Genomic DNA, 26,017 nt, shown 5'->3' with positions numbered 1-26,017 from the left:
TGACTGGGGAGAACAGTTTGGCCTGTGCCAATAAAGTGCACATTATCCGGGCAGTATATCTATTTACGCAGACAAATAAAACGAACTAACCGGGAACGCTGGGAAGATCGGACGTATTTGGCGATACAAAGATGGGATCGCGACGGCTCAGGCAGACGGGTGAGGACTGACGGAGTGAGATGTCAAAGCAGCTGGAAGGTGATGATCTACGGGCTGAAACTGCGAGTTACTATTTCCCTGCCAGATCACCTCGCTTGCATCATTTATTCTACCCAAGATGATCCACAGTTTGCAGCTGTGTCTCTTTTTGACTTTGTTGCACTTTTACCACAAAAGTATGTCTAAAAACTGCTTACCTAATACTCTGTTTCTCTAATATATCCGGATCTGTAGCATTAAGTGATGCCACAAAGCTTCCCACAGGGATGTTTTCCATCCTGGTGACTATTAGGGGGTCTGGGAAGAACACAGGGCCCTCGTTGATGTCCTCGACTCTGACGTGGACGGTGGCTGTGGAGCTCGGGCCATATCCAACATCGGGAACCAGAGGATCCTCGTTCTCCACTTTGATGAGCAGGCTGAGGAATTCAGACGCCTCATAGTTCAGTGGCTAAGAGGAGACAACGATTAGAAATGTAAGACTTATATTATTATATTATCTACGAGAATATATGAACGTATCCAAATGTTTCTTACAGAGTGCTTTACCTTGACAACCGACAGCATCCCCTCATTGTTGTCCGGGTTGGTCTGAATCTCAAAGCTCTGCGTCGGGTCTCCACTGATTATAGAGTACATGGCTCTCCACGCTGCTGTGGCCGGATCGTCTCTGTCATCTACCGTCAGGTTGACCACAACGCCCGTTGAGCCCTCATACACGTGAGCTTCAAACTGTGAGGGGAGACAGAAACAAGTGGAGATTACTGAGAGGCCGGCCGAGGAGACCCGAATCTAGAAAATATAACAGAACAAATCAGCGCGATTCCAGAGACGAAGGCGTAGATTCATGTAACTGTAAAGGCTTCAAAGACTGAATGTGAAATGAATTTCAGAGGCAGCGCTATTGCATACTGAGCCAACAGGTACAAATTTACTTTAGGTGGACTACATTAGGCCAAATTAACATCCTCGAGTTGATACAGTTTCTAATTTGAGTAAAAAAAGCGCTTATTCCATATTTGCACAAAGGAAATCATAAAAAAGATGTTTCTGCAGAGTTTTACATTTTGCATTCCTGCACAGTCCAGTAGACAAATTTATATTGCATGATGTTAAAGGTTGGACTGCAGGCAGCAGTATGGAGCACATGCATCTCAGTTTACTTTCCTGTGTGCAAAATGTGTGGTACCTCGCTGCTTGCAGAACTATGTTTACATTACTCTGTATGAATCTATATTGCCCGTGCAACACTAAAATCAATTTGTCTACGCAGTTATATATTTGAAAAAATGGCAGAACAGAAAAGAAGAGCATGTGATTAAGAGTTAATAGAACAGATGAGGAGATTCTACGCGGTCACGTCGGGGACACAAATGCATGCACAGCACACGCAACACAATAAACACCATTTATGTCTCCAGAGCCGATTCCCCACAGCGCATCTCATTTATTTTTGCGGTGTCAGTCACTCCCTGCCTCACGGCTCAATGTTGGCAGCAGGCCTCAATCAGATTCTTATTGATGCTGCCAGGAGGGCTTCCTGCTAAAGACTGCATTGTGATCAGGGTTACCCTTGAAGAAGTGCTGGGCAGGCAGGCAGTTCTGCCAGTGTGCGTGCGTGCGTGTGTGTGCGTGTGTGTGCGTGCGTGTGCGTGCGTGTGTGTGCGTGCGTGTGTGTGTGTGCGTGTGTGTGTGCGTGTGTGCGTGCGTGTGTGTGCGTGTGCGTGCGTGTGTGCGTGTGTGTGTCGGGATCATTATTGTGTCAGAGCTCACACTGTAATCTTTCAGACACAGAACACTCTGTTTAAGGATAGTTCTGGTCCAGCCTAGATTACTGTGTCTCTTGTCAGCCCATGGTATTGTTGTTTCACAGATTACCCTCTTACTGCCTTATACTGCAGGGCTCCGTGCATTTATCTGAAGAGAGACCAACATTGATTTTTTCTCTTTCCTTTCTTTTCTCCCTTTTTATTCATCCAAAGCCTGTTTAAAAAAAACACTGTGAAGCATTCACAGTCATTTAGGGCACACAGAAGCGAAACACAGTGTTCTTAAGAATGTGAATTCTCACACGTGTACTCTTGGTCCTTTTGTCCCGCGAGCCAACAGCTGCTACAAAGGCAAATAGGAGAGAGTTGTCAGCATAAAAGGCCCGATTCTCACTCGTAAACAAGCGAGGGATGGTGGAATTTAAATTGCTTTAGCTTTACTGGGAAATCCTGAGGCGGTGTAAGCAGTTTCACAAAATCTTGACCTGAAATACACAAGGCACCGTGATCAGAAACAACTGCTTGTTATTCGCGTGGCCGTCATCCACGTCTAGACTTAGGACGGCAGAGACACACTCGGAAGCTCACACACCGACAATAGCCAGTCAGACGGGGTTTAATCATGTGAGGCAGTCATGCGGTTTGGAGAAACGTTATTCTGTGTGATGTGGACACTGAGCCGCGGCCTTACCACTGAAAAAAGTCCAGTTCCTACTGGAGCACAAAACAACCAAGAGTATAAGGAAATGACTAACTACTGGGCAGAACACCTGGCCTCAACTAACTTAAACACACTGAGAAAGATCAGGGGGCGCAATGACAACAGCAGTCAGAGTGCATCGCAGTCAAGTTTGTTTTTATCTGTAGCATCTGAGACTCCCACACCCACACACAGATCCAATTAGAGCAGCGGCTCTGAGAACAAAAGACGACCTGGACACAACATGCACGCCGAGACTTAATAAGCAACACGCAGGAAAACACACACCTTCAAACATGCAGATAGAGGCAAAGATAGACAACCAGTCAGTGTTGGCAGTGACCATAAATCAGAGCCCTTCACTTCAGACATTTAAGAGTCCAAGAAAAAAAGAAGCTGCCATTGATTTTCTGCTTCCCATCTCTTTTTATGTCTGACTTTCCAATAATCTGGCCCATGAATCTTCTAGGTAATGCCATGGTGTCAGAAGATAATTGGATGATAGTCATTTAAGGCACAACAGCATAAGAAGAAAAAATAAACAAATTGATATCGGCAAGTTTCAGCTGACAGTTTCAGCGCCGTCATCCTGATGACTGCGATGCCAGCTTTTGTTTACATCCGTCGTTATTTTCCTTTTAAAGTACAATTATCTCTGTACTGGTGTCTTTGGTCTTGTATGACAGAGTAAACTTTGCAAACAGAAGAAGCACGTATTGTGACTGCTCTTGGTTTGCCTGATGGCTGAAGTAGGGCCTGTACTTTATTTGAACTATTTGCAGAGCAAACTGAACGTGCCATTAGAGCAGGGCGATATGGCCAAAAATATTTATCACGATATATATTTGAAAATTTGTGATAACGATATAACCGACGATATAATTGATGCGAGACAAAATACAACTCCACAACATTACTAGCGCAAAAAGACAACCTTCCATTTATTTTCACTTAAACAAGAAGCTGGTTTTTATGTACATTAAAGCTTTATAAAAATGTAACAGTGCAAATGCAAATTCCTTGCTGAAAGTTTAACCAAAAGGCATTTCCAGTAGAAATGGGCTGACATATACTGAGCATAACCATGTATAATATCCACTGAAGTTAAAAAGAGGTGCTTTGCAACATTAAACTGCAGTGTGCAGTACGCATTTTTTGGACCATAAGGTGCACGGGATTATAAGGCACATTAAGCGAAACAAAGCAGTCAGATAAATCAAACTTTATTAAACTCATTCTTCTTGCTTCCTCCACTTCTGTACCATTGATTCATTAATGTTGAATTCTCTGGCAGCTGCTCTATTCCCATGTTGTTGCAGTATATTAATGACTAACCTCGTATTGTGGATGGATTATCTCAGTTGTTCTCCTGACTGAAGTTTGGTCCGTTTACAGCATCCTGCCATGCGATTGCATTTGTCTCTAACTATTAGGAACCTTAACGTTAACTTTTATAAGTGGAAAAGTGTTAGTGTTCGTCCTCCAGCTTCACTGTTTATGTTATGCTAACATAGCTGTGTCGCTAGCGATCACGTAGCACATAATTATATACCAGCTAGCCCAACTTCAGTAACCCTACAAACGTCACTGCTGTTTAGTTTCCTGTCTTCATTTATGTTGGAAGTGATAGCAGAGCTGTACGTTTGATTTTTTTCAGAAATCTCTCAGTCAGAACATGCAATATCATGCTTAGGTAACTAGCGAAACTAGCGAGCTAACTTCCGCTAGCTTCCTGCTAGCTTCTAACTCCGTTAAATGTAATACATTTTGTTTTCATGGATGCCTGGAAGTTAAACTTCATAGTTACACCTGGTAAAGCAGCAATGCTGATCGTTTTATTAAAGATGAAAGAATTTAGACAGTTTTTAACGCTCAGTGATGCTGCAGTGTTTGTTTGACCTGAAGTATACGGAGTTTAGGACCCAGATTACTCCCAGATTTAAGAGCATCTTAGTCCGACAAATATGACAATAACAACGGCCGCTTGCATGTTCTGCAAAAAAATGTGCTTTGTCGTGTATCTGACGGACAAACACCAAACCAGTTCCACATCACGGAAGTTGCACCATTTTTACAAACCAATTCTGGTTCATCTGTTTCACTCAACAATCGGCCATGTGCGTATGAAAACAAAGCCACTGCGCATGCGCGTTTTACTCATATTCTATCGCGATATTTCATTTTCCTATCGTTGCCTAACATTATACCGGTATTACCGTGAACGGTATAATATGGCCCAGCCCTACGTGCCATAGATCGTGGCGTTTAAGCGGAACATTGTACCTCAGGATGCTAAAAAGGAGGAAAAAAGATGCACCTTGTCAAAATGCTGTGAACATTTGTTTAACACGTTGTTTTACGGTCAAATATCTGCAAAACTAAACACTGTTCATCATTAAATTAATGTTTTTCTTTCAACTTCATTTCAAGAGCACGTCTAACCTCGTGCAGCAAACATCTCCAAGCCAAAGCCAAACAGCTGGTTGATTTATGGAACCACAAAACCTTCATCTCAGCATTGTCAACAACATTCATTCCACCTCTTCTCCAACAGATGGATGTGCAAGAGAAACCCTAACTTCTGGCAAAACGCCTGAGACAGAGATGTGAAGCCTTGGAAAAGTATGCACATCTGTCAGCTTTACCAAGTAACATTAAATGCGCTCTGCCTCATTAACACCAGTACAGAGAAAGCCTCCTTTTTCTTATACTGCCTTTAATTTGTCTTTCATTGGCAGCTGGCAGTTTTTGCCTGTTTCAAACCAGTAACCCTGCCCTCGTGCAGATCTATGGTGCTAACACATCAGGACCAAAAACAGTAGAACTATGTAAACATGTGTCTGCACTAGGGCTGCCACGATTATTTGAGTAGTCACGATTACGTCGACTATCAAAATCATCGACGACTGATTTAATAGTCGACGTGTCGTTTGAAGCTTTGTAAGATCGCAAAAGACGCAGGAATAAGTAGCAGGATTTAAGAGTGTAATAACGGACTGAAACAGAAGATGGCAGCACTGCATGTACAAGGATGCCAGCTGCCGTTAAACCCCGAAGAAGAAGAAGCTGTGTCCCAGAATTCATAGCGCGGCCCAGCTCAGTTTCCAACAATGGCGGCAGCTAGTTAGTTTTAATGTTACTCTTATTATTCTTTCTGGGTCACAAAATAAACGTTTAACATATTTTCAGGCGAGAATGTAGCTGTGTAAACCTCAAATATCTGCTCAGTTTATCAAGACACCGCATATTTTCAAAAGAGCTCCGACGTTTTCGGAGACGTCTGTTACCCACTAGCTCGATAGCTAACCGGGGGCTAGGCTAACTAGAGCCGTGAGAACACCGGACTCCCGGCAAATCGTTTTCAAACCCACCGCCGCCTTTCGCTACTCAGGTTAAACATGATATATGAGTCACTTAGATAACTTAAACATGTTATTGTTTGGCTGTTTTCAGTATTTTATTTGTTCCTGAGTAAATCGGCTGAGTTTATTAAACTCCACCAAAACAATCTGCACATTTAATTAAAATTTAATAAACTATCATCTTGTCTTTATTTTTAATTAGCACAGACCTTAAACACTTAAAGCTGTAAGCTAATGATAGTTATATAAGAGCAGATGCTGCTGGTGCAATAAGCTGTCGTTTTACATCCAATGGATGATGATCTGATTAGTCGACTAATCGCAAAAATAATCGGTGACTAGTCGACTATCAAAATAATCGTTTGTGGCAGCCCTAGTCTGCACTGAGTGCAATACTGTAAACCATTACCTATATCAATATTATTGATCCATCTTTGCTGTCCTCTAACAGAGAAATACAAGAAGAAATGTGTGCGATTCCAGTTAACCATATATTTAAGACTGCAGCATGTACAATCACACACAAACAGACATGACTGAAGATCAGCTTACATTGTTCCTGGATGTCTGTCACAAAGTGTTATGAATACAGATGGCAGTTGTGGCTACACTGACAGGCAGCTGAGCAGCTGTTCGTTTGTCCTAATGGAAAGTACTTTGTGACACGTCCCTGCTGCCCCAAAGATTTTCTCTGACATGCAGCACACATAACAGCAGCCCATCACATTAAATCTCTCAAGACGAGACTATTTTGCCTCTGAGAAGCATTTGCTTCATTGCCACGACACGGCAGGGAGACACTGCGACACAGCCGTTTGATGTTTGCCTTTTTGATAAGTTAGTTAGTGGGTTTTCCTTTTTACTGGACAGTTTCTTAGACCATCTGAAAGAAAAATATATGACTCAGAGAAATCCAAAAATCATGAACATTTTCAGGACTTTTCAGTTGATTAAGGATGAAGCCATCTCATTACTTTCGCCCCTTGGTGGCTCTATAAAACATAGAGGTTAGAAAGAAACCTCAGTTAGACAAGAATCACACATATTTTGCTTTTCCTTTATCAGCTTTTGAAAGCAGCTTAGCTCTCAGCAGAACGAGGTGTAGACATTGCAAATATTTGCAACAAGCTACCATTGTGCATGTGATTGCTCATCTTCTCACACAATCCCACACCCAGGCATGGAATACTTTTCCGTCTAGCCTCTCCACTTGCTTTTTACACTGCTCACAGCTTTAATCCTGCATACAGTAAGTGTGCCTGGGGAGTTAATGAGCTTACCTGTGTCTTTATTAAATTTCTACAGCTTGTGTGCAGGCTGCTTCCAGAGATAGATTTTTGATGAATCTGACATTTAGCAAAGCAGCTTTTCAGATTCTCTATTTGTCAATTAAGCTAGTTAACGAAAATATTCCAGGAATACAGGCAGGCATTAAAAACCCATATGCCTCAGAAGCAAGGTCAGCCATTCAAGTGTAGCAACTGATGTATGATTGAGCGCCGGCTCGTCCATCTGGAATGGCCCGAAGACTGAGAAGTTTTTAACTTTCTGACAACAATCTGACAGTTCCAACTTTGTGCTGCAGTTCACTTGTGTGCTCTCCTGTAAAACCTCCATAGTTCAATTTAGCACTTTGCAGCTAAATCAGTTTCTAGAGTCCCTGTGCAATTGAGATAAAAAAAAACTGCTTTAATAAAGTAACGCCTGGCTTTTTCTTCAGTGGGAAAGAGTACAATTTGCTTTTATTCCCAGGTCAAATGACTCTGCACTAGTCTTTATCAGCCCAGCCTCTGATTGGCTGTGATGGAAACAGGACATCACTGTCGACATGCTCATTTTCAGCTTAGTCAGGACGCAACAAGATGATTATCAGAGAACAACACAGATGTTTTACATGAGTTTGCAGATAATTTTTTTTAATTGGTATTTTGCAAAATTACAAAATATGCTAAAGAGAAGCTTATTGTTTATTTGGTCTCTGCATAATAGCCTATAGCTTTTCCAGCCAGTTTCCTGTCTGCAAGCTTAGTAACACATTTTTATTTAAGAAAGCGCTTTTCAAAACACTCAAGGACACTGTACACAAGCAATAACAACAACAGACGTAACAATTTACAAAATAATAAGGATAAAACATAGAGCAACTAAATAAATTAAAGTAGCAGGATGGAAAAGTTTATGTGGAGTAGGCTAGTGTGAACAGGTGAGTTTTGAGTCTGGACTTAAAAAGAGGAAGGAAAGGGATGTTTCTTATCTCAGAGGAAGACGGGGGCAGAGCAGCAGAAAGCCCGAGCCTGAGGTCCATAGAAGTGAATCAGCAAATTTCAAACAGCAGCAGTTGCAGGAAAGGTTCAAGATTACATAAAGTTTAAATCATTTATTGCTTTTTATGGACAGAATCATGATTGCAGAGTACTTCCAGTTACTTAAGAAAACAGATTCATAAAAAGCAGAAGTTTTGTTTTTTCCCTTTATGCATTGATGCAATAAACTCGTCCAAAAACAGTCATTTTGCAGCTCTTTTTTGGTAAATCAGGCAACTGCTGAACCTGAGAGGACGACCTACTTTGATACATAAAAACATGGGCATATTTTTTAAAAACTGGACCTGAGCTGAAAATAGTTTTTCCCTTTAAAATATAATTGATTACATGCAATCTATTAACAGCCACCCTTTTCTGCAGAAGACAAAACTGAAGACAAAATCCAACATGCAGTTTTGGTTCCTGCACTGATGGTTTCAAAGAATGAGTTCATGTTTCATCAGAGTCGAGAATCAAACATTAGATTCATCGTCGGTGAACTTTGAATAGGCTGCTTTCCAACTTTAGGCCTACAAACTCTGGGGTCCCCTGGGCAGGGACAGCAGCGTTTTGTTTTTAGCAGAAATATGAAATCACTTCTTTATCAGGCGCTGCTATTCTGGATGAATCACTCGAGATAATTATGTTTCATCAATAGAAAAAAAGAAAAGAAACACGATCACTCAGATCAGCCTTCTATTGAGCCTCCAAGTGAAGCCAAAGAATGGCAGTAAAATACTCCAACCATATAAAGAAAGCCGCAGAAGACAAAGGCTCAAGTTTTTCTATGAATTTCTCACCCAAGATGTTAATCTAACCTGATCCATTCACGCTGCTTTCTGTCTAACAACTGCACAAGGACACTCACAAATACACGTGTACTATATTCCCTTGAAATATGCCTCCGACTTGTCATACGGCACACCGATCCAGTCCCATTTCAGGCCAGCTACGCCTCAGCATCACCCAGAGTAAAGTGCTGTGTGTAGCTCAGAGCCAGTGAAGCAATCATGCAAGGCTTTCAGCTAATCCATGACACCTGTTAGCCATCCCCCAAGATAGAACAACACTGACGTGGCCCTGCCGCACTACGCCTGGTGCTGTGCTCATCACCACAAATGTCTTTATCAGCGGGACAGACGGATTGCAGGTGAGCATATTCTCGTGGTCATCGCAAAGCGGAGAGCGGGGAAAAAGTGAAAGGATGGAAGAAGGGAAGTAAACAGAAAGACAGGCAGGCAAAGAGAGTGCAAAATTGAGTGAGGGGGAAAATAAATCTGGGCAATGGCTGTCAGGAGCGTGAGTGACAGGAGAGATAAGGTCCATCACAGTGTCGGTATGAGGAGCAGGAGGGGAATAGGACCAGTCAGACATGGTGCAGAATTAACAGAGCTGCTGAAGAGTGGAGGGGAGACAAGTAATGCAAGTGTAGAAGGAACAGAGTGGAGGAGAGATCGGGATACTGGTGCAGGAGGATGAACGAAATAACAGGGCAGGGCAAAAGGTGCACGACTACATCAGCGTCTGCTCTAATGCAACATCAGCTGTGAAAGGTTTAACAGTACTGTTATTAAGACAGAGGAATATCAAGTTCAGCATAGCAGAAAGTCTCAGAGACTTTGAGTAAATGCATATAGATAATAAAAATCCAGCTGCGACCGGGAGATAAAATTCATCAGGAGAAATATCCATCTTCGTGACAGGAGCACACACGTCGAGCCTTTCAGACGACAGAGCTAAGGGTTACTACATAATTTTGTCTTCTTGTTTCTTCTCCTCATAAAAATCGGATTAGACCCTCACTATAAAATTAATCAGGCCAGAGCACATTCCCCTACAGAAGGAGCTTCAGTAGGAAAATGTAATAAATTTCCTAGTGAGGAATACCTCAGCTTCCGATTTTAAAAATGGCAGATTGATTATACGGAATCATCCATCCTTAAAAAGAACTTACTAAGGAGAAAAGTAACGGCGGTTTGGCAGCTAATTCTGCCATTTTTCATAAAGAAGGTTTTAAGCATTCTCTCCATGTTCATATTTCAGCGTTGCACCAGTGACTCTTCAGGCAGGTTGTATTGCAACATTAAGGATCACTTATCTGTTAACTATAAGCTGCTTCTTACCCCTGAAAATGAATCTCATTCATTTTTAACGGGGCAGGGAGTGCAACCTCAGATTCTTTAGTTTTGTTGTTAATATTTTAAAGCACTAATCACAAAAAGTTCAGAAGAAAAGAAACGTGGAAGTTACATTTTGACTTATGATCGATGCTATCAGTACTCTCGTTTGACTGAAACCATACATAAAGATCTGTGAGTCCACCCCTGTCTTACTAGCGTGCAGCAGGGCAGCAGATAACAAAAGAGAACCAAAATGAACAGACATACTCCCTAGGGGTGCAACGATACTCGTATCGATATTGAACCGTTCGATACAGAGCTTTCGGTTCGGTACGCATATGTATCGAACAATACAACATTTTTAATTTATTTGATCAACTTTCCTTCTGACGATGCTGTCTGTGTTGAGCGCTCAGTGGATCTGTGCTCGACAGTGCAGCCTAGGCGGAGTAGTCGAACGCAGATTCACTGAGCGCAGCGCAAGCTAGCAGACAGAAGCTAAGCTCTCCTTGCAACATGGCAAATTGAACCTCCCCCACCCTCATTCAGATCTGGCGTTTGGAATTATTTTGGTTTTCATGTGACGTATGACCCTGAAGGTAAGCGAGTCATGGACTAAAGTAAAACAGTATGTTGGATGTGCCACGCAATGCTCAATTACATGGGTGGGAACTAGTGTGTTAGCGCAGTTAGCTCGTTAACGGAGATTTGCCGTGTTGTGGCGTTAACGTCATTTCAGATTAACGCTGACAGCACTAGTGGGAACACAACGAATATGACTGCACATTTACTCCGACATCATCCTAGTGCAAAGACAAGTGGAAGCAGACAAAAACAACAAGCACGCATGCTACAAACTTTACCCGAGTCATTTAGACAGCCGTTAGCACAGGATTCTCCTTATGGGGACCTGATATGTTTAATATGCTGCTGAGAATATAGCCCAGAAGAAGCTATAGTATAGCTTTTATTTTGAAAGAGCCATTTCTCTGTAATAAACTCTCTTTTCCAAAGATGAGCGATTCCTCCATCAGATAGATTTATTTTTTTTATTACTTTGTTGTTTCAGCAACATTAAATTTAAAAACTGTACTTTTGAGTTAAAATATATATTTATAATTTTAATAAATGACAAATTAAAAAAGCATGAACATTTTTTTTTGTATTGAAAAAATATCGACCCGTGACACCAAAGTATCGAACCGTATCGTTGCACCCCTAATACTCCCTTTTATTAAAGCTCACTGGCCTGTTTTAAAAATGGGTACAACTCTCCAAAGAAAATTATTTTTAAAGATTTAAAAAAATGTACATAAATTGCCAGCACTTTTTCAGTAATCTTAAAATTTTGCCAACTTGTGTTATTATGTAGCACTTTTGTTTAGCCACATCTCCTGGTTGGACGCCTGTTTGCCTTCCCAGCTCTCACCTACAGCTCGTGGAAGCTGCTTATTCAAGCTGGCTAAGGATTTGTAGTGGGGCTCCGTGAGGGGCTGGTGGGTTGGCGAGTGGATTAGTGAGACTGCAGCAAGAGGAATCTGAATTAAAACTGTATGAAATGATAACAGTGATAATCATTTACGCTCACACTGCGGGTGTAAGTGTAAATGATCATCTGTCTTTGTGTGAGCATATTCAGTGCGTCCTGTAGGTGAAGTTGCATCCTGGGAAAACATGAAATTCACTTAAACACACAGGAATTAATTGGCAGTGGAAGCTCAAATATAGTGATATGAATCACAGTTATCAAAGTGTTATCAAAGTGATAAAAAGGATGCTGCCTCAACCTGCACAGTCGTGTGCTGTGACTTGGACCTGTTTTCATTTTGTGGCAAAACATGGAAGTAACTTTAAATCCCCTCTCAGTATTCCTAAATAATAAATGCACTTTGCAATTATCTGGTGTTTCCATTAAAAACCAGTAAAAGAAGCTATAAAGACGTTCTTAAGTAGTAAATCTGACGTCCACAAAGTCAGAAACAACTCAAGAGAAAAATCTCCAATTTCGATCCACTGATTAGATTTGGGAGTAAAATACATTTTTCATAAGTTGGAAAAAAAAGAAAATTCAAGTGTCTAAAAGTATTTTGTTTTTCAGATTCATGACTCCAGAGCGACAAATTCACACATTTCAGTGCTTTTATCCACTTTTGAAAGATTGTTCCAATTATCTCCTGCACTAGAAGAAGTCTGGTGTCGGTGTTAAAATAACATGAAAATCTGTTCTGAGCCATGTTTTAATATAGTTTTTGTATCCACTAAAAAAGATATTTATCAACAGTAGCTGCAGTATCGTGCTATTTAAATGCATTTAATTTATATTTTGATTTAGCCTCAGATGTGACATCAGATATGAATAAGGATTATATCCTGAATGGCTGTCATAGCCAAGGTACCAGATACAAGTGCTGTAGTTTTACAGCTGTGATGTACGTGCTCGTAGCATCACAGCTAACGTGAGGAACACAGTAACTGACCTCTATCCTGTTTCATAGCATAAACGTGATATTTGCTCATTTCCATTGTTTGTTTATGTGAAGCGTAAGTGAAACAGAACGAGTACTGTGAAAAACTAACTACACAACTAAAATCAATAACTTGAAGTGATTTTTTCTATGAGTTTATCGCTCTCTCACATCATCTCTCACATCATTGTGAAGCTATTCGATCCCGCTCGTCTTTTCGGCGTAGCTTTATTTGATCAAACTTGTGGCTATTTGTTTATGGGAAGCTCTCCTAAGGTTGTGCCACAGCATTTGTCCGGACTTGAAGCTTTAGCTGTCGCACAGACTGAATGATTGCAAGGTGCCCGGGTCCTGTTGCTACAAAAACAAGCCCAGATCATCCCCGTCCACCACTCGACAGCTGGTATTCGATGTCTGAGTGCTGATGTGTTCTCTTTGTGTTTTGCCACACAAAGCGTGGTGCGTTGTGGACAAATATTCCCCTTTTGGTCTTGCATGTCCAAAGTCATGTGATTTCTACTGGATATCCTTCCAAACAAGCCACACTTGTTTTACAGGGAGAAGGTTAACATTTACATGCTAACTGAGCTCTGAAGCTCTCTGAGCACTGCACAGTCTGAAAACGGGCTGACTTTGCTGTGACATCCCCTCCTCTGATAATTGCTCAGTTAAAATGCATTTGATTAGCAGCACTTGGCCTCATCTTATTCATTCCCATGCATGTACTTAGCTTTTCCTAGGCCTGCACAGAACCCAGTGAAAGCTCTTTTCACCTGCCATCCATCCATCCATCTTCATCCGCTTTATCCGAGGCCGGGTCGCGGGGACAGCAGCCTAAGCATAGAAGCCCAGACCTCCCTCTCCCCAGCCACCTCCTCCAGTTTATCCGGGGGAACACCAAGGCGTTCCCAGGCCAGCCGAGAGATATAATCTCTCCAGCGTGTCCTGGGTCTGCCCCGGGGCCTCCTCCCGGTGGGACATGCCTGGAACACCTCACCCAGGAAGCGCCCAGGAGGCATCCTTGTCAGATGCCCGAACCACCTCAGCTGGCTCCTTTCGATGTGGAGCAGCAGCGGCTCTACTCTGAGCCCCTCCCGGATGGCTGAACTTCTCACCCTATCTCTAAGGGAGAGGCCAGCCACCCTTCGGAGGAAGCTCATTTCTGCCGCTTGTATCCGCGATCTCACAGCTCGTGGCCATAGGTGAGGGCAGGGACGTAGATCGACCGGTAAATTGAGAAAAAAGGCTTTTCACCTGCCTTTTTTACAAATTACAGAGGAAAAGGAAAACAGTCTCTGTTCGGTTGATCCAAGTAGACGAGTGCTGGTCTGAAGCTAAACTTTCTGATGGTTGTCTCTCTGCGTAGAGCTGTGGTAGGTAAGTCTGAGAAAATACAGAGGCTCCCTGCGTGGGGATTATGTTGCTGAATTCATACAAAATGTCAACTCAAAAAAAATCCAGCAACAGTGCATTTAATGAATAATAACAGCATAACGTCTCCTGAAAATGTGATTTCTTCTCCTTTTCTTGCCTCTACTTATGTCTATGAGTAAAATTCTCTTTTTTTACTCACCTTTTCATCCTGTTCTCCATCTTTCGCTGTGTGAGTTCTCATAAGCTGGAAAAGGAGCTTTTGAAGCTTACACGTGGTCTACAGGAGGGGGTGTCACCAGAAACAGACAACTCGAGAGTCTTCTTAAGGAAGGAAGGCACAAAGTTCTATGAAAAGCCTTGAATATTTAGCTGAATAATTTATATGGTGAAAGCTCGAGAGCAGCTGCTGACACAGGCTTAGCACCAGCGCACGCTCACAATATGATGGCGTTCATTCGAGGAGTCGTAGATGATTCATGGGCAGGTTGAGAAGCGGTCAGGGAGAGAGCAGGGTAAAGGATTTACACAGGGAGCTTAACGTCCTCAAACACTTGTTTTATAAAAGCTCAATTTCTCCGTGGCATTAAACATATCTCTTCCCAGTGAGGAATGAGAACATTAACTGGGACACGGACACGGTGCACTCTGCGTGGCCCTGCCGAGCCCTCCGAGCTGTAACATTTCACGTCTGAGCTGCGCCCCTTACAAGCTCCCCTGACACCTCGATGCATCATGGGAGGGCTGCGGGAGGTTTGGTTCGGGCAAAAGTTTTATGTGTCTTAAAACCTGACAACAGCTGTGGGCATTTCTATTAAAAAACACACAACTCAGTGTTGGAACTGCACCTTAAGGTGGAAGGTGGGTCTTTATCTAGTGGACCTCGTTCTTTCTCCGTGTTTTTGCAGCTCCAGAGATGAACGGGAGGCACGAAGGCAGCAAAACAACCGAGGGGGCAACTCATGACAAATTCATGTGGAGGGCGTACTACAGGGCACTCTCTCGCCGACTGTTGAACGATTTTACGGTTATTTTATGTGTTTTATGTTATTTCCTGACTAACTTTCTGCTGATTTTTAACTCAACAGTCCAGTTCATTCAAAAGAAGGAATGCTGCCCCTCCTGCTCAGTGCTTTCCTTATGCGCCCTCTGCACCTGCATCACACACACACACCTTCTGCCATCTGTTCGGGGTTTTCTTGAACTTTACCTTTTGAAGAGAAGGATGAAATATCTTCATATGAGAAAACAAAAGGTCACACTGACTCAGACAAGTTCATGAGCTGGGTGAACAAACACATGTACATGAAGTATGTGTAGAAGCAACTGAGTGTAGCACCAGTGTATGTCTCCATAAACAAAGTCCATCTGTCAAGTCACTGCAAAGGGCAACTCTGCATAAACCATTGCCTTAAAAAACCTTGATTACTACATTACCAAGAGTTCAGGCTCAGTCTCTGCCACAGGGCACAAAACACGGAAAAACAGCAAAGAAGAAGCACAATTTTACTGAATGCAAAATTGAAAATATCAAAAAATAAGACGATGTATGATGCGGCTGGTTTATGTTGTTCATTCTGGCCGTCAGTGTATCAGGTTCAACTAGGTCTACGATGTGTTTATGCATGTCTAAAGCACCCAAGGGTTCACATGAGAAACTGGGACTACCGTGGAGGCCCAACTTCAGAGAACCAATAAGCTTATAAAGACATAATAATATTTATTTTAAGTTTAGCTTCTTGGCGCTCAAAACAATATCAAGCATCAGTATTTTCCTGGGTGTTTTTTAAATTGTGGTATTACAACAGCCTTACTGTCAACACTCTAACGTTTCAGATCACAAATACTTGAAAAGGAAAGCAAATTCTGTTTTCACACCATATAACTAAATATGCATTATTCTGACTGTTGTACAGTTAATTCCCCTGAGCACAAATATATGCAGTAATCTATTACTTCACTTTGAAAAGGTGTTGTTTGAATGTTTATATTTGACGTGTCACAGTTATTGTCATAACTTATTGTCTCCATAACAGAGCGAGATGCCACTGGGATGTATCTGTACTATGATGTCCTAACTTCTTAAAGACGCAGTTCCTTTATTAGCCACAGTAATCTCTGACTTTTCTGGTGGGAAACTGCAGGCAGGAGACAAGTGACCTCACATAGCAGACAAAAACAACCTAAGCGAGCATTAAGAAAAAGCAGAGAGCGAAAAAGGGAAGTTTCTCACCAGCGGATGTGTGAACTCTGGGGCATGGTCGTTCTTATCTGTTATGGTAATGGTGGCGGTGGTTGTTCCTGTTAGGCCCACCTCACTTCCTGCCATGTCCTTGGCCATGATCTCTAACTCGTATGTTGTGGTTGGCAGGGTCTGGAAAGAAAAGACACAGTGAGACAGAAAAATGTTCAGAAGTATGCAGAAGATGTAAGAATGTTGTTGACAATCTATAGCGACCTGAATATTCAAGGAACTATGAGTAATAACACCATGAGGTTAACGAGGAGCCATTTAAGTTGCTAACAATTTTAACATCACTGTGAGGTCCTTTATATGCACCTTCCTGCTCGAACACAAGTGTTAAAGCTCCAGTAAACGCTCGCTGCATCTCTAATGAAAGGTCAAGAGCACACATTATGTTTTTTCGAGCATCCTCCACCGTGCTCTCAGCCGTCGGACTTCGTGAAAAGACTATTTTTGTCCCTCTCATTAGTGAAATTATACTTCACACTGTGTTTGAAGTATTGCCTTGCTTTTAGAATCTCCTCTCCAGCCTTTCTGGCTATTTTTGTTGATTAGATGTTGTAGTTTAAAGAATGAGTCGATGATTAAACCTCAAACTGAATGCACTTTAATTCAGCCTTAAAACTCTAATTAAGTCCTTCACAAGCTAGCGAGATGGCTGTGGCCTTGGTTATAAAGCAGACCTCCTGAAAATAAACCAGAATAAGACATTTAATCCATTTGTGACCTGCCAGCATCTTCAATCTATACAATACTTGGAGAAATATAGCTTATAGATAAAGCGAGGGGGAGTGACACTCGTAATGATCAGAGCAGCAACAATAAATCATTGAAATAGCGTCTAATAGAAATGTTAACTGCAGTGTATGAATAGCAGGGAGAAGGGGCTGGTGAAGCCAACATTTACTTATTCGCTGCAGTGTTTTTGCTCCACTGGAGGTGTTAACTGTCACATGCTTAATAAACTTCATCCATCTGTCGGAGTGAAAACGCTGGTGGAGCGATCCTGCTACAGTGAGAAGTCACCTCAGACTTCTCACTGTGCCCGGGACAGAAACGGATGGATGGACACCCTGGAACTTAATTATGTAACTGTCCCAATATTTGTATCTAAAAAAGAAACCCATCATTCATCATTGGGGTCTTTTTCCTTCTTATACTTGTCTCTGTTTTGTGTCTGTTTTGGGGTCATATAGAGAAAAATGGCTTTTCGTTTTTCGACACGTTCAGTTCATCCTGTTAAAGTTCAAACTGAGAATCCCAAAGGTGATTTAAGTTGGATGTGGCAGTGCCGTCGGTGCCAGGTGGGCTGCTCTGGTTATTTCAGAAACTGCTGCCACCTCTACGGTTTATAGGGAACGGTCAGAAAAAGAGACAAATATCCAGCGAGTGGCAGCTCTCTGGGTTTAAATGCCTTGTGTCAGACGTCAGAGCAGAATGGCTGATTTGAGTTGATAGGAATGCAGAAGTAACTCACATAACCTGCTATTACAACCAACTAAGGTTTGGAGAAGAGCATCTCTGAAAGCGTAACATATCGGACCATGAGGTGGACGGGCTACAGTGCTCCCATCCTCTGACGGATGCTTCCAGCAGCATAATGAACCCTGTCACAAAGCTCACATGATCTCATACTGCTTTCTTCAACATGACAATAAATTCACTGTACTCAAGTTTCCTCCACAGTTAACTGATCCCAGGAGAGGACTGCTGACGTGTAGCAGCTCTGAATGCAAAAGGGGGTCCAAACCAGCACTGTTGTACCTAATAAACTGTCTGACACGTTCTCTCCAGTTGCATTAATAATCTTAAATCCTTTAACCACCTATGAATCTGATCGTGCCCCTGATCTTTAAATGCTGTTAGTGAGAAAGTTATTGTTTATGGACAAAGGCCTGTGACCTGATATTACACACACACACACACACACACACACACACACACACACACACACACACACACACACACACACACACACACACACACACACACACACACACACACACACACACCCTCCTGTGCTCTGCTCACTGTCAAACTGAGTGGCAGCAGCAGTTGTCAGTGTGTGCATGTATGTGTACCTTTGCCTGTTCATTGGAGATATTGCTCTAATCAATTTCATGAGACAGGCAGGGAGATCATTGGCTACACACCTTCAGGCTCATTTTAATTATCGCTTCAACCTGAATTTAGCATAAGGAACTGCAGACTGAGCTAAACAGCAAATCTGACACGCACGCGCAGATATCATCAAAAAGGCCGTTCTCCCAACTGCCTGACTTAAATGACCCTGTTGAAGGAGGCCACCGAACCACGGAGGGATGCATTTTATGATCCCCGAGTGCGAGAAGATCACAGCACCTCTTATTAGAAGTAGATTTCAGCACAACAAGGTCAAAATTTATTTCTGCCAATTCTAAACTAAACAAATTAATTTGCCGTGTGCAGCAGGTGAACGGTGGCAGCTACTATCACATTAATTCACATGTTCAGTTTTTTCCAGAAAAATCAGCTTTTAAAGTAATCAATTCTATTTTATTATTATATGTTTATATCAACAGCTTTCACACCATCTTAACTTTTTGTGTTTTAGTCAACAATCAATACTTTTTTATACATATAGAGCTTTCCCCTTAAATTTTGTACATCATATGTTGTACACGTGCTTCATTAAATTATTTCCTATTATTATTTCTATTCTTTCTTCAAGTTATTATATACACACACTACACTCATTATAAAGATAAACTATTTAATTTTAAGCCGATTCCACTCTTAGATTATATCACAGGATCATTTACATGGTTATTTCTGCCTTATGCTAATTTTTCCCATAAAGACAACACGTATTTTTGATTAGTGATGCTTATTAATTCTTATCAGTGCCATATTTCCCACATTTCCTACATCAGACAGAGTGAAAAACACGTTTTTGGTTCACACTTGTATTGATTTTAAAAACAATGTTCAGTGTTGAACATTTAAATGTCTGGGATGACTGCGTACTTTACTCTAAAACATTAAAAATAAAACATGTAAATGCTAAATTAACCCAAAAGGCTGTTTTTATATTGGGTTTCGACACGTTCTCATCCCAACACGTAACATGCCGACGCTATGTGACAAATCGTCTGTTTGTTACGTGGTCCAAGGCGTAAGAGCGGGTTCTATGAATGTCAGGTTAAGGCTAAGGTTAGGGCTACATTAGAAAGCTGCAAAGCTTTTAACAATCCAGAGCATCTCATAAGGACGTGCAAGGGTACCTCTGGTGTTACTATGTCACGCCTCGGGCCGTGACAGACGGTCGGTATGTTGCGCGTTGGGAACGAGAATGCTCTGTGGGTTTGTGTGCAGATGACCAGCCGAGAAGCCAGTACAGACTCCAGACATCAACTCCATTCATTCAAGAAGCTGCTGCGTGGTAGACTGTGGGTGCAAACGCAAGACAGTCAACAGGTGTTTCTATCAATAGTTTGTCAGACATGGTGGGTGACAGCTCCGCCCCTCACAACCAGCTCCGCCCCTCACAACCAGCTCCTGTTCGATCGAACGCCGAGCAGGCAGATGGTGCTCCGTGAACCTGTGAGTTTATTAAACCCTCGCACACAACCACATGCGAATACACACATGCTGGTTTCAAAACACACAGACGCATCCACACCTGAGCACAGACGTATACTTTTGCCCTCCAGCTGGAGAAGAGCAAGGCTCTGGGATACCTGCAGTCTCAGTGGTGTCTAAACACATTCAGCGTGGTCTCCTCTGGCGACTGACAACGTCTTAATGAGTATTTCCTGAGTCTCAACTCAATTATAAACTCCCTGGCAGTATCTAGCCAAGAAAAGATGTTCACATTCACTCTGGGCGAGAGTTACAGCGAAAGGGAATTTTCCCTCCAGGCGTCAGAAAACTTCCACTGGCAGCATGCTGATTGAGATACTCCTCTCAGTTAGCTTCTTAATTTTTCAGCCTCTTGTTAATCCGTCTGGAAACACTCAATTAAACTTCTGAGCAGCAACGCTGCCATAGTCCATCAAAAAAGTTGCTTTTCCCCTGGGTATTTCACTTTACAAAGTCGAGTCGCCGTGTGGTTAATTGTAATAAAAAATAAGGGCATTTGTGTTTGGTTGAATATTTCTTTGATGTAATGTCGCCCGTTATATGAAACTTGGGCACATCCATTTGTTTCTGGTACTACGGCTCACTCCAAATAATGCTGCAACTGGCTTTGCCGAGAACCAGCTTGAAGGTGCCCTTTGGCACAGGCCCTACCTGGATCAGTCAGGGATTATATGCTTAGAGCAGACACCAAGTGGCCGCTGCTCACAGGTGCTGCTAATAAGATACCAATCAGCCACCTGATTGTCAGCACCTGTGCTACCAGAAGCTCAGAGTCAGTAGCAGAATAAGCAATTTGGCAAAATTTTCACGGGTGCAACCCACATGCTCAACTCTGCTGCTCAACCCACAAATAGCTCATATTTTCTACTTGAATCTGCTTGGTATGTTTTTCCTCATTTGTATTTAAGGAGGAATGGCAGTGTGTTACTAGAACCATCATTTCCCTGATCGGACCTCCCCAAGGGATTAACAAAGGTCTATTCTACTCTATTCTACTCTACTCTACTCTACTCTATTCTACAGTCTTGTTACAAGTAATGAACCAAATGCCAATTTCCTCACGTTTTGTGACTGATTTATATTATTTGTACATTACATATCATTAAGTATCTGTCTCTGTCATGCAGTCCTATAGTCTCGATTCCTTTTCTAACTAAACTATGCTAATATTAGCCGTAGCAAATACTAACACATATAGAAAGAACATAACAATGAAGTTCATGTGTAGGAAACTGCAACATAAAATCATGGGATCATATCCTGTAAACCAATAAATGGTAAATGGCCTGCATTTATATAGCGCTTTACTCGTCCCTAAGGACCCCAAAGCGCTTCACACTACATCCAGTCATTCACACATTCACACACACATTCACACACTGGTGATGGCAGCTACATTGTAGCCACAGCCACCCTGGGGCGCACTGACAGAGGCGAGGCTGCCGGACACTGGCGCCACCGGGCCCTCTGACCACCACCAGTGGTCAGAGGGTTATACAATAACTGCTGTATAAATTACTACGAGTCTTTAAATAGACAATTCAGTGTTTAATGAGCAGTTTTGTCTTATTTTTAGTTCAGTTTGACTGAGGCAGATATATTTTTGTCAAGAGCTGCTGAGTTTTATTTAGAAATGAAACCTCTGCTGAACTCTTGAACTATTAGAAGAATGGACGCCAGAATGAGAGAAATTCCTTTATTCGTTTGAAGAATGGCACCGTCTCCTTCTCTACGTACAGTATAATTCATTTTGTAAAACATAAGTGGGAGAAAAACTAGGAACCCACAGGTGATTTCATTGAGCGATTGCGGTGACGAAAGCTGACGTAAAACCGAACAAAGAACTAATGAAGTCGAGCGCACCGAATGATATGACGGGCCTCGTTTCAGCAACATCTGATCTGGGAATGACATTTCAGGCCATCGCATTCTACCTTGAAAGGATTTTTTTATCAAAGCCTCTCAAGTAAGGCCACAAAGCCGGGAGAAAAGAAAGGATGAGAAGAACAGAGCGGTAGAGAGACAGACAGAGAAATGATGGGGATAAGCGAGGAAAGGATGAGAACAGATCGAGAGAAAGAGAGCAGTCTGACATCTGAGACACCACATTAACTCTCTGAAAAGGTGTGATATTATAATCAAATTGGCAGTGGGCTCTTTGTTCTCCTCTGGCCCTTCGGTAGTGCTCACTCACAGCACCCAACCACTGGCTATTCTTCAGGCCTCTTTTCAAATGCTTAGTGAAATGATGACAGGCGTAAAAGGGCTTAGAAAAAACACAGTTAACGTGAGTAATATAAAAATCTGCTAGTGACAGAATTTCTACCGGAGCAACATTATTCCTCTCACCTTTACTTCATTGTGCTTCACATTTTTTGTGGTGGAGAGCAAATTTTATGAAAGGTGTGGGGGGCAAACTCCAACGTTTCTTTTGTCCTTGATATTGAAAAGATGGCATAATTATATAATTATCAAACGGTGCTTTTTTTAAGGTCTACAGAAAACGTCTGATCTTTGCCTGAAGAACTTTTATTTTCTGCTAGTTGCACTTGGCAGGCTTTTTTCAGCACCTATAGTAAATAACAACAACAAAGAAATGCATAGCTTTATGATTGTGCTGTATCATCTCTCACTATCAAGCCTCACTACCTCAGAGTATGAGCATCCATACTGATATTTGTGACGCTTGGGGAGCACAAGCTTTACCTCACAGAGACAATAATAAGTAAGATTAGAATATTTTATTTTATTTGTACAAGTGTAAAGCAAAAAGCTTGAAAATCACTCTTGTACTTTTTCTTCCTTCCTGTCACTCAAATCAAAGCGTGCACGTTGTCTTACATACAGCAGGTTACAATGCTGCCGTCTCAGTCTAGTAGACGTATTTCCGGATGTTTGATGCAGTTCTAACTTTCAGCAGTAACTGAAGTGCAAACACATTGTCTGTCTGCCTCAAAATCAACTCAACAAATGCCGGCAACCTCCTGCACTCCACCCCTGTAGACACATGATTAATCACTTTGACAACAGTTAATTACAGTATGATGGAAGACACTTGAGGCTCTTATCTGGGCCACTTGAACCTGCACAAGTGTTTCTTTCTGCTTCTTTCATCAGCTTCTTGTGCATTTTTAGCATCCACAACAGAATCATGTAGGTATTGGTGGCAGTGTGGCAAACTCTTTGATAAATCATCTTTTCTTGTTATTATTATAAAGAGATTTTGCAGCTTCTTGTGTGTTTGATCAGAATAGTAACGTGGGCTTGTTCATGTAAAGGCCAGAGAGAGAACATTTAGCTGCACGTGTGTTATTAGGTGATAAATAAGGGTTAAACTTCAGGATAAGAACTCCATTAAAAATAATAGATTCATGCATCCATTATGTACTTCATGTGCATCTTCTACACAAAGTATATTCACACAAGACCACAATTATATCAACTATCCTCTGCAACCAGTCTGGTGTTGCTAGCATTGGATTTTGGCTAACAGCATTAGCTTCACATTGTTCCCAGGAGACTACAGTAGTTGCACATCTGCTGATAGTTCATGCTTCAGTATACTGTTCGCTGTCCTTCTGAGTTTTCAGTTGACTTATGGTCATTATTATGGCATGATTTAATTCACAAATATACAAAAATATTTTTATAATCTTCAATAGTCTTTTAATTTAAAGGAAGCAGCCTGTACACACTGTACATGTGCCCACTTAGCCAATGCAGTATCCATCCAGTAATGGCTCCATTTGACTTTATGCATGTTGAAATGAAGTTTAAGCAAATTCTATATAGATGGAAATTTAATGATTGGCTATTAATTGTTTTTAAGTCATACATATGCAGGACAAAATGGTCTTGATGTGCGAACGTGTTGAATGTGAAATATCCAGAGATAGATGCTCTCTGTGACAGTGAAAAATGTTCTTCTCTCTCTTAGGAATACATGAAGCCCGAAAGCAGGGGTGTCAAACTCAAGGCACACTTTAGGTCGCGGGCCAAACAAGATAAACATTTATTGAACACACGTTTTTTAAATATAAATGTGAACAAAAACAGACAGGAATATTATTCCAGATTAAATAAACTTTAAAAAAATAAACTTTAACTTTAAATATTTTGCTCTTCATAAAAAAATATCCTGTCAAAATTACGCAAGTTAGAAATATGAACATGCTGCCAAAACCCCAGAAAAAAGTAAATGAAAGCAAACACAAGGTTGGAGCCGCATGTAGACGGAGCTGCAGGAGTGGAGCTAATAAACTGTGCGGGACATTCAGTGTCGTACTTTCCCTGAGTGCATCATTACACTGCAGCTGCATCTGAATCTGCACAGGTGCAGCTCAGCAAAGTCCGCTGACTTGGTTCAACGTTACTCGGCAGCAGGGAAAGTGAGGCAGGGTGCACTGGTGCATTTGTGACAGCTTCACTTGAAATGTCTTCACCGCATCGTACATGTCCATGAAGTGACAGGTTTCCTTGCTGAGCTCAAAAACTCTGTTGAGAATTTTTATCCCAACTCAGCCAGCGGAGCTCTGCATGAAGGAATGTCGGCAAACTCTGAATCTATTTCCCACATAAAAGACTGAAACTGACGGTGATTTAAACTTTTGCTCAGATCAAATTTACGGCCTGTGTCACGGTGATCATTACATGCTCCATTTTTAGGACTTTACCACACATCCTTTCCTGGTGTGTGATGCAGTGATGTGCTGTTAACTCACCGGTACAGTTCTCCTGCATCTTTACTCGCATCCTGCGGACTAGTCCGCTTTTTTCACCGCACAGCACCGGCGCTCCATCTGTTGTAAGTCCAACAAGTTTGTCCCAGGGCAGTTTCACGTCGGTTACACTTTGACATACGTTTTAAAAAATGTCTTTTCCTGTCGTTGTCTCGTACGGAGCCCCGCAGGGGACATGGGAGAAAAAAAATTAAGACGGACTTTTGCAAGATCTTGCAAAAGTTTCATACATCTCCGAAAACGTCGGAGCACTTTTGCAAATATGTGATGTCTTGTAAACCGAGCAAATATCTGACGTTTACACAACTACATTCACGCCTCAAAATATCTTAAAAGTGTATTTTGTGACCCAGAAAGAGTAACATTACAACTAAGTAGCTGCCGCCATTGTTGGAATTCAACTTTTGCGAGATCTCGAGTTTGTTTTGCAAGATCTCGCAAAACTCCGTCTTAATTTTTCTTTCTCCCATGTCCCCTGCGGGGCTCCGTAGTCCCGTGCATCGATTTAATGTTCAATATTTCCTCTCCACGGATGAAGATGGTCGGCTGTGCAACGTCCATCATGTCTGTACTTTCATCCACAGAGAGTATGCAATAAAGTTTTTGCTTCTTTCACACAACTGTGTTCTTAAATCAGTGGCCGTCTCACAAACCCGATCAGCAATCGTATTTCTGCTCAGGCTCACATTTGCCAAAATCTGCATTTTGTCTGGACACAAGCCGTCCACAGCTTCATCCTGCAGCTCTTCAGAGCGGTACCGGGCTGCTTTGGCTCCTCTGCTACGATAAAACTTGCTTTCACAACAGCTTCACTTTGTGATTTTGCTCTGGTGACAAACGTCTGCTGAAATGTCAGATTCTTCTTTAGCTCTTCTACTTCCTGTAGTTTCTGCATTTAGGTTTTTCAGCTTATCCTGACATTTTGTCTCGTAGTGCCGTCTTAAATTAAATTCCTTCATTACAGCCACGTTAGCTCCACTAATAAGACGCACGGCTTTACCAGCATGTCTGTAAACATATATTCAGCCTCCCACCGGCGCTGAAAGGCTCTGCTTTCAGAGTCAACTTTTCTCTCCACCATAGTGAGCGGCGAGCTTCACAATAACAGAAGTTTGACTTGATTGATGTTCCCAGTTAGCCTAGCGTTCAGCAAGGAGGCTGCA

At 41.9% G+C, this 26,017-nt stretch overlaps 1 protein-coding gene across 1 annotated transcript in view; it reads right to left on the bottom strand.

The window, feature by feature from the left end:
• The window catches only part of cdh13 (cadherin 13, H-cadherin (heart)), a 409,102-nt gene that overhangs the window by 68,059 nt on the left and 315,026 nt on the right, over positions 1-26,017 (bottom strand). The window contains exons 9-11 of the mRNA XM_085281498.1: positions 16,483-16,623; positions 709-891; positions 357-610 (exon numbers count right to left, since the gene is read on the bottom strand). Of these exons, the coding sequence (XP_085137624.1) occupies positions 357-610; positions 709-891; positions 16,483-16,623 (578 nt within the window). The remainder of the gene's footprint in view (positions 1-356; positions 611-708; positions 892-16,482; positions 16,624-26,017) is intronic.

This window comes from Mchenga conophoros, linkage group LG7, assembly GCF_057382185.1.
Source record: "Mchenga conophoros isolate Kocher_MC1m ecotype Shallow Benthic linkage group LG7, M_conophoros_male_GT1.1, whole genome shotgun sequence".
Lineage (NCBI taxonomy): Eukaryota > Metazoa > Chordata > Actinopteri > Cichliformes > Cichlidae > Mchenga > Mchenga conophoros.
This window is presented reverse-complemented; position numbering and strand designations above follow the sequence as displayed.